Source organism: Hibiscus syriacus, unplaced genomic scaffold (genome assembly GCF_006381635.1).
Source record: "Hibiscus syriacus cultivar Baekdansim isolate YM2019G1 unplaced genomic scaffold, ASM638163v2 tig00110156_pilon, whole genome shotgun sequence".
NCBI lineage: Eukaryota > Viridiplantae > Streptophyta > Magnoliopsida > Malvales > Malvaceae > Hibiscus > Hibiscus syriacus.
The window spans coordinates 3,597,449-3,614,313 of record NW_024062606.1 but is presented as its reverse complement, the minus strand read 5'-3'; the positions used below and the strand labels follow the sequence as shown (position 1 = coordinate 3,614,313).

Genomic DNA, 16,865 nt, shown 5'->3' with positions numbered 1-16,865 from the left:
GAGATATTACAGTCGTTTGAGATTTTGGGGTCAAATTTTATTATATCAGTCATTAAATTAACGTTCAACTTAGAATATTGTTCATTTTTAACAAAAAATGACGAGTTTGAGACATAATAGATAGTCGGGGGACTATTTTGTTACTTTTAATAGTTGATGGACTCAACAAAACAACACTCTATAGTCAAATGATCATTTTATAATTTTTAATAATTGAAATACTTAATAAAACAATATCATATAATTCAGGACTATTTGCGTTCTTTACCCAAAAATTAAAACAAACTACGGTTCCAATTAGGAAACAAAATCAGAAATTTTAGATTATAATATTAAAATTTGGACGAGTACGTCACGTTCGATGAGCACCACTAATGATGAGTTCATTAATTTAAGTTATAAAAATTTAAAGTACTGCACGTATAATTATAAATTAGTTAAAAACTATAATTATAAATTAGTTAAAAATTTAATGGTAAATTAGTAAAAATAAAGGGTAAACTATACCAGTGACCACCTAACTATTGTCCCTGTTCATTTTGACCATCATTTTTGAAATTTTGTCAATCAAGTCACTCAACTATTTAAATACATTCAATTAAGCCACTTGCAGTTAATATTTAACGGAGAAGCTGACGTGGTAGTTAAAATATGTAGTATAATTACACATTTGGTCACTACTACTTATATATTCTATCAATTTGATCCAAATTTTAATAAATTAAAATAAACTTAACCCTCAAATCAAATGTTGTCATATGTCATTAGAATCTAGTGTAATGACATGTGTCACTATCCGATTAGATGATTAAATTTATTTTAGTTGGCTAGGATCATTGGGTTAACACCTTGAAGACATAAATTTTAAAATTTTATAATTATACGTTACCCCTTTAGGTTTTTAAATTTTTATAAATTAAATTAATGATGCTTATCGTTAATAATGTTCATCGGTGCTAGTCAAGCTTCATAAAATTTTCCTTAAAATTTAATTAAATGTGTTATCGATTTTATTATCATCATGATGAATATTTTTTTTTTTACAATAAATAAGAAAAAATCGAAAAAGAGAAAAATCCTAACAGAAGCCAGCAGATTTAAGCTCTTGTTGAAGAATCTCCTCCAGAAAAAACTGGGACTCTTCCATCAAGCCGGGGCTTAATCTGAACATGAGAACGAAAAATTCCATCTCACTGAGAGCTCCATCGCCGTCGGTATCACCTTCTTCCACCATGCTGACCAGCTCGTCGTGTGTCAAATCCTGCAAGCCCAGCAGCGCCGCGTTCCTCTTCAAGCTCTCCACCGTGATCACCCCTTTCTCCTTGTCCATCAACAGCTCGAACCCATTCCTCAGCTCCCTCATCAGCCCTTCTCCTCCCAGATTCTCCGCCATCACCGGCAACAAGTCCTCGAACTCAGCGACCGATTTACCCATATCCGCCATTGCAAAAAAAAGTCCTTACGTTCACGTCAAAGAAAGCTCTTCGTTCTGTGTTCGGTTGTTTGAAGAGAGCAGCTCTGTGTTATTTATACAGGGATTTTTGGATTAGAGAAAAGGAAAATGGGTTTTCCTGGAAAGTGGATTAGGGTTATGGTTTGCCATTGTATGACAGCAGAGGAACACGACTTTTATGGTCGGTCGGCTTTGATTCTTGCAGAAGCTGAGCGGAAACAGCCTCTGTTTCGGAGAAGTTGTGTCAATTGGATTTAGATTCTTTTTTGGCAAAAAAATTCACAGGTCCTGTACTTTTGAAAAAAATTAAATGTAGCTCTCATATTATTTTTTTCTCTTATTATGGCTCTCCAACTTAGAAAATAAATTCAATGTGGTCATTTGACCAATACTATTTATCGTTTGACCGTTACGATACTGACGTGATAGTTCATCTGTCATGTTTGAGTTACGAATTTAGCTCATATGTCATATTATCCGTCACGTTATCAACCATGGTAGATTGTCGCATCAATATCGTTGACAACCACATCAGTCCTATAATCGTCAACGACAAAAAATATTTATCAAAGAATTATATTAAATTTATTTTCTAAATTAAAAGGTCACATTAAAAAAAATAATAGAGGATGACATTATCCCCGGCCCCCCAAGTATAGAGACCTTAATGCATTTTTAACTTTTTTTTAATGTTTGCTGTGTCGGCTTTTGACCCGAGAGTTGCGAAAAAATCTAACAGGGGGACATTATTGAAAACAACTTGAGTCACTTATTTTGATTTAAATAATTTTAAAAAAATAAAAATGTTGATTTATTTGCTATAAATATTTTACAAACTTGTTATAGGATATGAACGTATGATGTGTACTTGCCTCGTTACGCATACATTTTAACGTTCAATTTGAGGTTAACATAATAACTCTTGATAACAATAATTTCATAATCTATTTAATTTTAATATTGTCTCAACCGATAGAAAGGAGATTATTTTTTTTATTTTGTTGGTTTTCTTTGTTTTGGATTCTCATATTGGACTTGAATAGACAGTTTGCGTTCACAAGTAGTTTTTTCACGATGTTCGATTCTTATTTATGGTTGTTGGTGGTATTTTAATAGTTTAATCCCCTACTGTGGATCGTTTGTCGATGTTCTCGGATTTTTTTGAATTTTTTTACTTATACGATATCAATATGATAAATTAAAAAATTTAGTTTACGAATTTGGTTGTATGTTTATTGTGCCAATGGTCATGCGTTTAGTCTTACTACTATTGTGATGTGTGAATGCTTGGACGTTCAAACTGGAAGAAAAATGGTAGCTTATAGGGAAAGGGAAAGGGAAAGGGAAAGGGAAGGGGAAAGGGAAAGGGTTGAAAAACTAGGAATGTAGCATGGAAATACAGCTTACTATACGTGTATTCGACGCGTATAGATTAAATATTCAAAGCCCACCCACACACTGTCCATTTTCAACGCCTTATCTTTTGCATTAAACAACGTGAACGCACGAATGGACACAACGCACGTGCTACCTCTTCTTAGTCGGCACCTTCACAAATCAATAAATTACCATGGACATTGGACAACACGTTTGGGTAAGAATTCGAATTAAATTATCGATTTTTATTTAATTAGGTGAATAAATAGTTTAATAAAAACAAATACCATAGACATAACAGACGGCTTCTTTTTCTTCCAGAAGTAACAAAGAGATTTGTCGTTTACAACCTTCGCCAGATAGGTTTGTCCTCAGCTTTAAGCTACACGGAACATGAACGAAATAGATGCATGGGGTTGCCAAGTTTTGAAGGATTCGACATATTCATTAATTGATACCTATTTTCTTTGAGAATTAAAAGAGTTGGCGTGGTTAGTAAACTAATATAGAATTAGAAGAGTTGAAGTTTTGAAGTAAACTGGACCTGATGAATCGATTGAATATGTTGAACTGATATTCGATCGAATAAATTGACAGCATTAGACTGAATATAGAGGAAGTTGTTGTAAACTAATATAGGGTAAAGTACACATTTAGTGCCTAAACTATCATTTTTATTCCATTTTAGTATCTAAACTTTCATTTTTTTTTCTCAAAACCATGCATAACGTTCATCTTTTGTTTCATTTGAGTACATCGACGTTGAAATTTTAGGTACTAAAATGAAATAAAAAGTTAACAAAGGGGTACTAAAGCGAAACAAAAAGTAAACAATGAGTACTAAAATGAAACAAAAACTAAACACTAGGTATGATTTTGAAAAAATAAAAGTTTAGGTACTAAAATGGATCAAAACTGATAGTTTAGGTACTAAATGCATGGTTTGTCCTTTATATTAATGGGTAAATTACATGTTTAGTGTAATACCCAAAATTTGATAAGCGACCAAAATGTAAATTTTGATAGCTTGGTGGCCAAAGTTGAAACTTTGAAACAATTTAAGGAATAAATGTTAATTTTCTCGAAAAAAAAATTTATTCTTAAAGATGAACTATTCATTTATGGAATATTTTTTTGATAAAATTACTACTTTGGTCCTTTAATTTCCTTTGTTTCTACTTTGGCCACATAACTTTCAAAATTTATATTTTGGTAACTTATCAAAATTTTGGGGTATTACATTTAGTACCTAAACTATCACTTTTATTCCGTTTTAGTATCTAAACTTTCAATTTTTATTTCATACCTAATGTTTAGTTTTTGTTTCATTTTAGTACTCGACATTAAAAACTTCACACGTTTAGTACATAAATGACCAGTTTTGGTCCGTTTTAGTATCTAAAATTTTAATTTTCTTTCAAAATTTAACGCTGAATTTTGATTGGGATACTAAAATAAAACAAAAACTAAATGTTAAGTATAGTTTTGAAAAAAATAAAATCATTTTTTGAATTTTATTTGAGGACCAGGCCAAAGCCCAAGCCGCGACTGCTGGTTGTACAATAGAAACGTCCAAGATCGATACCCAAAAGCTTGAAATTTTGGCTGGTTTAGTTGGCTGTTGTTTGCTGGATTTCACACAGTAAATGCTAATACACTAATGCTTTGCTACACAAAAGTTATTACAGTCGAGCATGGACGATCCTTTTGTCTGATAGGGTATAAGCTTATCTTATTTTATGATTTCATTTATGCTCATCGGTCATTTAATCTATACCTGATATTTCAAAGATCTAAAGATTTAGATATGAACATAAAACTTGTTGATCTTATCTTATTAGAGTGCCAAATCGTTGCTCCATAAGCCTTTTCATGTTGCCTCGTATGGCCATGTGGATGGCATCGGCATGGAACATGTGAGAAATGTCGTGTCGTGTGAACTACGGGAATACCGTGTCCTTGTTTAACGACAAAGCTTTGATGACAGGTCTAAGGTCCTGTTTAGAGATAGTGTAAGAGCTATTTTAGGTGTTTGTAGACGATTGACTTCGAACGTTACCTCAGTATTTATGGCAGAAGCGACAGCAGCTGTTCATGCGGTGAAACTATCAGTATTTGTTTTTCTTTTCTTTTTTAAAAGATAATTGCACAAGACATACTCAAATTATGATTCATTCCAAATTGATTCCTGGATTTTAAAGTATTCTATTCCAATCCCTAAATTGCAACCCGTATTCTAAATTAGTCCCTAAATTTTAAAGCACTTTATATTGACCCTCAAACTATCAGTATCACTTTATTTTGATCCATCTGCTAACGTGAGTTAACTATACTGATTTTTTAATGTTTCGAGAAATGAACATATGACCTTCTAAAAAAAATAATGTACTTTTGAATGTATTGGGAACTAATTATGTAAATTTGTTTTTGAAGGTCATGGTAATTTTTAGAATGTTATTGTTTAAATTCTTAAGACCTTCAAAACGGATTAAATATTTTTTAACTATTTGAGTTAATGTCATATTCATGGAATGATCAAAATGAAATGATATTGATAGTTTGAGGATTGATATAAATATTTTAAAGTTTATGAAATATTTTAGAATGTGGGTCATAACCAGAGACATCATGTGTAATTATTCTTGGGTAAATTATGTGTTTAACATCTAAACTATTAGTTTTGTCCCGTTTTAATACTTAAACTTTCAAATTTATTCAAAATCAAACCTAACATTTAGTTTTTGTTTCATTTTAGTATTTTATCATTAAAAATATAACGCGTTTGGTACATAAACTATCAGTTTTGGTCCGTTTTAGTGCCTAAACTTTCAATTTTTTTTTATAAATTTAACGTTAAAGATTTTAACTGTGGTATTAAAATGAAACATAATTGACCGTCCAACTCAGTTGGTAGAGCACAAGGCTCTTAACCTTGTGGTCGTGAGATCGAGTCCCACGGTGGGCAATTCATAATTCGGAGGTCTCCCACGGAAGCTGCTCTCAACCTGGTGTTGGGGGCAGTCTACTATCCTACCTCCCCCTTACCCCATTACATATGGAATAAGGGTCAACTAATTTTATTAAAATGAAATAAAAACTAAATGTTATGTATTATTTTAAAAATATTAAAAGTTTAGGTATTAGTAAAGATCAAAACTAATAGTTATATATTAAACACGTAGTTTACCCTTATATCTTTAATAAATTATATCTGACATCTTCTTACGTCACTAACGATGAGATCACCTGCTTAGGTCAGACATGCTCTGTTTGCAGGCATGATAGGTTTCACCGGTAGACATAATATTAATGGCTTCCCCTAATGGCAACAAGGAAGGAATCCTTGCATGCTAAAACAGTAGTGTGATCATGAGCACAGCACGCAAAGGAACAGTAATGTGAAGATGAATTTACACTGAATCAGTGGTCCCTCTATGTTTTGCTATAAATTAAAACCTTCTAGAGTCTTTTAAACAAGGCGAAAATGAAAAACTTCTAGGGATAGAATTAAATTATAAATTTAAAAAATTAAATATCATTTTATTTTTTTATTAACTTATAATTTTCAAGAAATTATACTACAATTTATCCTGAATTATTGTATTCCATTCATTAATCAAGTTCATTTTAATATTTATTTTAAAATAAATCTTTAAAAAAGGAATAAAAATAAAATATTATACATTGTTCATCTTTTTAACTTTTATGATAAAAAATTTACCACTAACTACTACGCTAATACTATTCACTAATAAAGGGCAGTCAAATCAATAATTACTATTAACTGAGAAAAGGGCAATCTAATCTAATCTAATCATTGTTATTTGCCGTTAAAAGAATATATATATATATATATATATATATATATATATATATATTAGCCGTGGGAAAGTGTTGAAAAAGTATTTCAACACGTGATACATATGCTATAATATATATATATATATATAAGCATTATTGTTCGAATAGGACTTACAAAGAAAGCGAGGCAACGCGTAGAATATGTGACCCATATGGACGTGAATTTGATGGAACAAATATAAATATATTTTAAAAAATAATTTTTATAATACTATTATAATATAAATTGTGTGACGAGTAAAATAATGTGATCGTATTCGAGTGAATCAAAAATCTAATCTAACCCGACCTGTAATCATTTTTATCAGTTTATATTGCCTAAATTAATAAATATATAACAGGTTAGATAGTAATATAAAGATGTTTCAACTCTTCCTAACAATATTAGGTTAAATTATCTCAAAATCATTAAATTATAAGATTACTTTATCTGTTTAGTTTTAGATTTGATCCGATCTTGTATAGGTGATTTTTTTCTTTAAATTTTAGAATTCGAGACAAGGCGAGTTTTATAATAGGTAGGTTTGGGATGGAGTAGGGTCGGATTTAAGGTGAAAAATTGCCGACTTGACCCTACTCGATTATATATATATACAAAATTAAAGTTAATGAATATATATATAATTTATATGTCAAAGAGGTATGTATTCATATACAAAATAAAAGTTAATAAATATATGCAGATACCAGATTCTATAACATACGCTGCTATAGGGAAATGACATGATGACAAGAAGTTACCTGCATGGCTGCATCTATGGATGGACATGGGACACGAACCTGACGGGTTTTGATAAGATCGAATCGATTTTTTTTAAGAATTTTTGGTTTGGGTCGGGTTTTTTAGAGTAGAAGTTTGGGTCAGGTCGAGATTGATTTTATAGTGAAAAATATTTGATTCGACTCGATCCAAAAAGTAACATAATTTTATCTTATATATTTAGGGATAATTATAAGAATATCCATCTTTATATAAGTTTTTTAATTAGATACTTATTTTATTGAATAAAACTAATAATTCTTTATAAATATATTTATTTCAGGTCGGGTTCGAGTTCGGGTTTTATTTAAAAAATTGGGTCAGATGAAGTCACTCTAAACTCGGGTTGGATCAGATTTAGGTGAAAGACATATATTTTTTAGCTGAATCGGGTTGGCCGAAAATTCAACCCGATCCGACCCATACCTATCCCTAACTGCATCAGCATGTGAATTTTAAAAACAAAAAGAAATTCTAAAACAGAGTGATATAATCTTATTCAACGGATAAAATTTGAAGTCAAAATCTTACTTAAAGTTCTAAAATAGTTTGATTATTAATTTCAACAAATTTTTACGATTTATTATCTCATAGTTGTCCTTTTGTAATAGCTTGATGAATTTAATAACCAAAATTGCTTAATATGCTTAGACTAGTGACCTCACTCCAATTTTCTTTAAGAAAAATAGTATAAATTTTAGGGTAAATTACAAGTTTAGTACATAAACTATTAGTTTTGGTCTATTTTTGTATTTAAACTTTCATTTTTTTCAAAACAAACATAACGTTTAGTTTTTATTTTATTTTAGTACCTCATTGTTAAAAACTTAACACATTTAGTACTTAAATATCAATTTTGCTCCGTTTTAGTACATAATTTTTTTTTAAAAATTCAAAACTCGGATGAAGTCACTTTAAACTCAGGTTCGAGTTCGGATTTTATTTAAAAAATCGGGTCAGGTTTCGGGTCGGATGAAGTCACTCTAAACTCGGGTTGGATCGGATTCAGGTGAAAGATATCTATTTTTCAATTGAATTGGGTTGGCCGAAAATTCAACCCGATCTAACCCATGTCTATCCCTAACTGCATCGGCATGTGAATTTTGAAAACAAAAAGAAATTCTAAAACAGAGAGATATAATCTTCAATGGATAAAATTCGAAGTCAAAATCTTACTTAAAACAAATTAAATTTTTATAACTGGATTCATCGAGTATATCCTAATTGTCTCAGTTGACTTCCAGGAAGTCTCCTCGTTCACTCTTTCAATAGGTTATATAATATACCTTTAAAGCTTTTGTCAGTATCAGTAGAAAGGGGGCCCAATTGTTTGATAAAATGGTGTAAATAAAACAATATGGGGCTCAAAGTCCATGCTTGATCACAGTCTAAACACGGGTGAAATTTTCAAACGAGGATCATGGGGAGATATAAATGAGATCTGCAGTCTGGTAAGTGATGAAGATCAGAGAAAATCAAAGTGAAAATAGATCGTGAAGGGGAAGAAGAAGATGGTGAGAGCTCCTTTCTATGATAAAAATGGAGTTAAGAAAGGTGCATGGAGCGCTGAAGAAGATGATAAACTGCGTTCTTATATCGAAAGATTTGGTCATTGGAACTGGCGTGAACTACCCAAGCAAGCTGGTAATATATGGCTTCCATGCTTCTTATTCAGCTTCTTTCTTTACTGAAAACCTAATCCTTCTGCTTAAACAACTGGAGTTTTGATATCTTATTATTGTTCATAAAGTGATCTGATTTTGTTGAATCTTCTTCAGGTCTTCAACGGTGCGGGAAGAGTTGCAGATTAAGGTGGATGAATTACCTCCGGCCTGAAGTAAAGCATGGGAACTTCACTGAAGAAGAAGATGCCCTAATCTTGAAATTACATGAAGAATACGGAAATAGGTTAGTCCGGTTTTACCGTCTATTACAAGACCATCATTAAATTTATCAAACTATTATAAAAATAATAATCAAAATTTGGCAAAACTTTCGAGATAATGTGCTCGAATTTTTTATTTAACGATATAACGTACTCCCAAGATTAATTACTCAAATATGGTGAAATCCACAGTGTTGGCCGTAGGTCGCCATGCCTTCTGGGCGACCTACTAGGTCGCCATGTCTTCCCGGCGACCTACAAGAGAACATGTACGTCCTAACACGCTAGGCATCCGAGGCCATCCGACCGAGGCCATCCGAAAGCATCCGAGGCCATCTGAGAGCATTTCTCACAACATTATCTCGTAAATTCAACCAATCAAATTTTATCGAAATGTCACAAAATGATTATTAATTTCAACAAATTTTTACGATTTATATCATAGTTGTCCTTTTGTAATAGTTTGATGAATTTAATAACCAAAATTGCTTAATGTGCTTAGATTAGTGACCTCTAGTATGCTTTATCCATGAGTGTCAACTGCCACTCCAATTTTCTTTAAGAAAAATAGTATAAAATTTAGGGTAAATTTCAAGTTAACGCATAAACTATCAGTTTTGGTATGTTTCGTATTTAAACTTTCATTTTTTAAAACAAATCTAATGTTTAGTTTTTGTTTTATTTTAGTACCCATTGTTAAAAACTTAACACATTTAGTACTTAAACTATCAATTTTGCTCCGTTTTAGTACATAAGCTTTCAAAAAAAAAATTAAAACTTAACCACTACAAAATGGGTTTATAGCAGCATTTTTAGCGGTGTTTTTTAACAAAGACCGATAACTTTATTGTTATCGCGGTGTTTTTAGAACAAACGCCATAAAATAAAAAAATTTGCGGCGTTTTGATAAAAAAGCCACTAATTTTATGCATATTGTGGCGTTTTAAGCAAAAACGCCGCTAAAGACTTGTACTTTCATGGCGATTATATACAAACGTTGCTAAAGGCTCGTACTTTAGTGGCGTTTTTATATAAACGTCACTATAGACTCATACTTTAGGGTTTTGAACATTGGTACTAAAATGAAAAAAAAAACTAAACTTTATATATGATTTTGAAAATTTGAAAGTTTAGGTATTAAAACGAATCAAAATTGATAATCTAAATACTAAACGCGTAATTTACCCTAAATTTTATTTAAAAATCTAACATTTCATCTCATTAAATAAATTAATTGGTAATGGAGATTTAATAATTATGATTCTTCCTCATTTTTAAACTAGAATGGGACCATTAATGTAAAAAAAAAAATCAAAGTTACAGGTATGCAACGCGTTAGTAATAAAGTGACTCGACATTAATTTATATGGAACAACCTTATGCGAGCATGCAATCTTCATATTGCTGATATAAGATTACTTTTTTTAACATGCATGGATACAGATGGTCGATGATCGCTGCGAGCTTACCCGGAAGAACAGACAATGAGGTTAAAATCATTGGCACGCTCGATTAAAAGCACGTGCAAAACGGGATCCCACGTCATCAACGGATAACTCCCAAAGCGAATCCTTATCCGCCCACAGTCTTGAATGTGAAGCCGAGAGCATCCATATCGATATGCCTCCCAACATGATACTAGAAAGCTCGGCCTTGTCTTCGACGACCAAGGCGACCGCATCGTCGACTGTCGAGTTGTCTTTCGCAAGTCCGGTTTTCGACAGTCGATATACGCCGATCTTTAACGTTGGTGGCGGCAGCGGTACGGGAGATGTTGGTGGTCTCCCTTCGTGTTCTTCCATGATGTATGATGATCGTAGCAGCGGAGATTTCTGGAGTGAGCCGTTTGTTACAGAGAAAGACCTTCCATTGCATGATGAGAACTATCATGATGACAATGTGGATTTTGTTTTTCATCAAATGATGTATGAATGGGAATATCTTTATTGATAATATAATTCACACGGTTGTTATTGCAATAACCCGATAATTAAATGTTCGAATATACTTCGAAATCTCGCAATAATCGAAGTATACTCAAACATTCAAAGGTCGAGAGGGAGGCCGTTCTCAACATCTGGTACTCGGTAATAGATTCATACTTTACTGCACACTGTAATCTGTCATTGGCACAGTGTAATGTCTGGTTTAAGAGACAGAGTGTCGACAGCATTTAGAACCAAAATACAAGACAGTGATTCATCATGAAGTGGGTTTGGTTGCTAATATTTTACCTCCCATTTATAGGGTTTTTGAAGCTTAATGTTACCGTCTTTAAGATGGCAATGGCAATGGAAGAGTAGGTTAACTTGAACTCGAATATAAGACCTCCCTGATGATCATAGAGAATCAAATTATGGTTGTAAATTTTGTTGTGATTGCGGATGTTGCAGACGTTACATAACTCATCGCGACTGTCACGGACATGATTTATTCCTCAAAAATCGTAATATGTCTAAAATATTATATTTATATATTTTACATTTATCTTTTGATATATTAATTAATATTAATATACTTTTTTAATATTTTATTTTGAAAATAAAAAATTTATTAAAAACAAATATAAAAACAAATATAAACCATACAAGTACTATCATACGAGATAATAGATAATAACAATTATAATGTTAATGAATAATATATTAATAATCTCATTAAAACATATCAAATTTCTCATATTTTAACATAAAAAAGTTCACCACCAACATGAATGGCATGGAAGATCTAAAGCATTTTCATCTTTATTATTATCTTGGTTTTGATTCTTTCCTATTCCACGTGAAGAAGACATCACATTATGTGCATCATAAGATGCATCATTGGTAGGAAACATGTCGTATGATAAATGATGACCAAAAAAATTTATAACTTAGATTTTGTTCATGGTAAAGAGGATAATATACATTTGGTTGATAAGAATGAGAACCATAAGATGATTCACTAAGTTCATTATCATTTTTAGCTGAACTATATGATGATGAACCTACAAATGAATCATAAAAGTGTTCTCCCATCCTCCTAGGAGTTCTATCATCCTCATCTCTTCTAATTTGTGATGCATTTATTCTATACAAGCTTGAATTATCAGCATGAGGATATTTGGACATACTTTGATCTCCATGAAAAGTATTAGAAAAAACATGTTCATATTTTAGTTGGTACGTACCGTCATTATCACCACCACCACCATCATCATCACTTGACGTCGATAGTTGAACATTTTCCTCATTATATGGAGCAGATGAACTATTCATATCTTTACCTTAGTTTCTTCATCAATTTCATTAAGTAACTCATCAGGCAACCATGAGAAATTTTGTTCATTATCAAGTGTAGCATCATCTCTTTCTTCAATCCATGCATTTAGTATATCATCTTCTTCAAAAATATTCTCAAGATTAATTGGATTAAAACCCATTTCTAACTCTTGTGCACTTTTATTTTGCATGTGTCTTAGCTTCAACCTCATATTATAATGGAGCAAGTGAACTATTCATATCTTTACCTTACTTTCTTCATCAATTTCATTAAGTAACTCCTCAGACAGCTATGATAAATTTTGTTCACTATCAAGCGTAGTATTATTTCTTTCCTTAATCCATGCATTTAGTAGATCCTATTCTTCAAAAAAATTCTTAAGATTAATTGGATTAAAACCCATTTATAACTATTGTGAACTTTTGCTTTGCATGTGTCTTAGCTTCAACCTTATATTATAATGGACATAAACCAATTTTTGAAGCTTTTTATGCTTGAGCCTATTTATCCTTTTTGTATGGATCAAACTAAATGTACTCCAATTGCGCTCACAATTTGAAGAAGAAGTTGTTTGACTCAAAACTTTGAAAATGATGCGTTGAAGTTACGGTGCACAATTTCCATAATTAATTCACCATTCAGCTACAAAAAACATAAATATTAAGATATAATTAATAAAGTATTTATACATATATCTTTATTATCTTTAAAACTATAGACGATAAATTCTTTTTGTTTACCAGAGTTAATCTTCAAAATTACTGCTTGAACTAATGGTGTTCCGAAAGAATCAATTTTATCTCTATATAACAAAAACTAAAAAAAATAAATGAATTAGCAGTTAAAATTTGATAAATTATAAGTTTTATCAAACAATTTAAGTATATAAAATACATACCTAATTCATTGCCAAAATTTAATCATTCAAGTTGGGTTCTATCCTTTGTATGACATTTCTAATGTCATTCATAATTTCACGAATCACTTCACTTATGAATTTGTCGTCGTATAGAAATTGTAGATTTAAGAAAAATCCTATATAAAAAATATAATAAATATATAAACAAGATATCACAATTTAAATTTAAAAGTTTTATAATGTATCATCATAATGTAATTCATTATAAAGTTGATTATTCCACCGTCTATCAATTATTTCCCACTATTTCTCGTAACAACGACAATCCCTTTGAATTCCAATTTTGCTCTATCCATGGCCACATAAATAAAACTCATGACTGGTTTTGCATCACCATCACACATCCTTAATACTTTAACCAATGGTTCTTGGATCTTTAAGACATCACCCGCCTTTTTCTAAAATTGTGTGAAGTTAATAACTTCCATCATGTCTAATCCAGCTGGTTTTCTTGCATATGTGGACCTTTTCAATTCTGAAGAAGTCACAATTTTTTTTGAGTGTTTGTTTGATTCTAACAATATTCTCCAAAGCAATTGGATTGGTAGCGAATCTAGTGATCTCAGGACGTAAGAGTTCTATACCTTTAGTATACCTCTTCATATAATCAATCATCCATGTATGATTGTATATGAAAGAAGTGATCTTTTCTGCTTGATCTAAGACACTTTTCACACCTTTTTTTGTTACTAATTTCTTCCAAAATAAGATCTAAGCAATTAGCAGAACATTCTGACCAATACAGGTGTCTTATCTTTTGCACCAACATTTCACCACTAGTTTTGATTTATGCTTCATTGTCCGTAGCAAATTGAACAATAAATTCTTCACCAATTTCATCCACCATTTTGTCCATTATATCAAAATAATACTCAACAGTACGAAAGGTAACACTGCTAGCATTAATTGATTTTTTAAAGATAATACCTCTAGAACTATAAATCAAGAAATTGATTATATGTTGATTTCTAGTCCCTTTCCATCCATCACACATAATCATCACACCTCTTTCATCCAAATACACTTCTGTTACCTAATAAGCTGAAGGACCCCTAAACGATTTTCCAACTTCAGCTGCAACTTGAAGTACATGCTGTAGAAATGGTGAGTCTGCAGTCCTTACTGGTAAAGCTTCATGCAATATTAACTTTGAAATTGTTTTCCTATATTTTTATTGCATTTTTTTAAAAGCTTTTAACGAGTTTTGGTTGCTTCAAACTCTTTGATTTTTCAAGAATGAGATCCATATTTGCTAATCTAGCTCCAGGGGAGTCAAAATTACTCCACTGATGTTCCCTTCCACTTATTCTTGAATCAAAGGTATTGAATGATCTTCTAAAGCCTCGAGTCTTAGAATTACTACCTCCTCCAAGTTTATAAACTGATTCTTGGCCAATTCTTGCTTTTCGACATTGTCTTTCTTCCTATTCAATTTTGGATCTTATACTTTCTTGTCTTGCCATAGTTAACTCATCCTCCTCACAATCACTATCATCATAGTTTCCACGATATCCTAATCTTATTATTTCCTCCAATTCTTCTTTCCTATTCTATTTCAAAGTTTTTTCATTATGATATTCCTTAATTTGTTGAGCAACGTTTTTTCTAACTTCAGCCGAGACATTTTGACAAGGTGCTACATTTCTTTTTTTTTGCAGCCAAATGCTCTTTCAATCTTGTTATTCCTCCTTTGATAATTTTTCACAGAATTTGTATCTGACATTATTACGATGGCCATCAACAGGTTCTTCCCACCTCAAACCGTAATCATCACTATGGGCTTCACCTTATTTACTTTTTGAATGTGGCATTTTTTTTCTTATAGATGCATATAAACCATTATAAAACTTAACCTTAACAATTAAAACTAACAATAAAACTTAACCCTAACAATAATCATAGATTCAACTTTTAAGATAAATTTAATTTTTGAACTAAGTAATAAATAAAATAATAAAAATAATTTACATGTATTTCACTTTAATGTCGAGTTGAGAACAAGTCTTGAAGTTAAAATGAAAAGAAGAAAAATAATCTCTTGAAATGATGGGGAAAAAAATAAAATTTTTGGAAGAAACTCTCTTCAAAGTTAGAACTTTGGAGAAAGGAGAAGTGTAGAGAAATTGCTATGAAAAGCTTACTCTAACAGTTGTTAAATTTCATGTTTTTTGAGTTTTTTTTCAATCTATTTTTTTCCAGTTATAATATTTAAAATATACAAAATTTGTAAATAAACATTTATAAATTGTTATAATATTTTTTCATGTAGTATTATAATATTATAAAGTGAAATCTTCTTTTACACAAAATTTATATAATAATAAATAAACATATAATTATGGTACTTAATGTTAATTTAAGAATTGAACTTTCAATATGTAGACACCCGTTTTTGACCGGATTTTATATTTTTATTTTTATTATTATAATTTATTTATTATTATTAATAAATTTTTTATTTTATTTTTTATAGGACCATATGTTCAACCCCACTAGTCCACTACCCTTCCACCACTACCATGCCATCATAAATCAAGGAGGGAGTTGTTTTGAGTGGGGATCAGCTAGGAACTTAGTGGGGACCCTCTTGTTATTTAAAGATGGGGACGTGCAAGCCATGAGGGGGGAGCAAGAACAAAGCATCAAAAAGACAAAAAAAAAGGGGCTCGGCTTTCTCTCTCTCAAGTGGGGGTTCTTTCAAATCCAATGGAAAGTCAGAAAACTGCACATACACTAGCTTGGACCTGAGAAGGAGCTACTTCAACTTGCAGTCTTTAGAGAGTTATGGGTTTCTTCTTCAAATTGATCTCATTGGACCTGCAGTTCCGCATCATAGAGATGGTGTAAAGATTGACCTACACAACTATGCCCATTGTATTGAGCAAAATTGCAATAGTAAATGCAAAAATGAGAACATCGGCTATGTCGTAGGTGCTCGCACATCTTCTTTGGTGACACTGTAACTACATATAGGATACTATCATGAGCGTTTCATTGATGTATCTAAGAGAAAGAGCCATCGCCGGAGCCTCTGTACACTGTTTTTGTGTGGAAAAAAATCAAAGGGAGACCTCTCTTTTACATATTTTGGGGTTTTTATATCTCCGTTGATTACAAATCAGATTTCCTCTTTTTTTACAATATTTTCTCTTTGTATATTCGTTTTTGCTGATGGTGCACTTGGGTGCTCAGTTGGAAGTTGATTGGAGGTGTTGGCATGTTGGCGCGGTAAGACTTGATCGATTTGGTGCTGGTTGGGAGCGTTTGGAGCTGCTCACGTGGGGGAGCAAGAACAAGGCAGAAAAAGAATTGAAGGGAACAGAGAGAGAGAGAGGTGCTATGGCCTCTC

At 31.6% G+C, this 16,865-nt stretch overlaps 1 protein-coding gene and 1 pseudogene across 1 annotated transcript; one reads left to right on the top strand and one right to left on the bottom strand.

The window, feature by feature from the left end:
- Positions 1 to 1,063: 1,063 nt before the first annotated feature.
- Positions 1,064 to 16,597, bottom strand: LOC120216123 (calcium-binding protein KRP1-like). The gene is made up of 2 exons (XM_039213636.1): positions 16,588 to 16,597; positions 1,064 to 1,480 (listed from the first exon to the last, which is right to left on the bottom strand). Exon 2 carries the CDS (start codon positions 1,442 to 1,444, stop codon positions 1,079 to 1,081), a length of 366 nt encoding a protein of 121 aa, XP_039069567.1. The 5' UTR covers positions 1,445 to 1,480; positions 16,588 to 16,597; the 3' UTR covers positions 1,064 to 1,078.
- On the top strand, positions 8,963 to 11,286 carry LOC120215846 (annotated as a pseudogene).
- Positions 16,598 to 16,865: the final 268 nt, after the last annotated feature.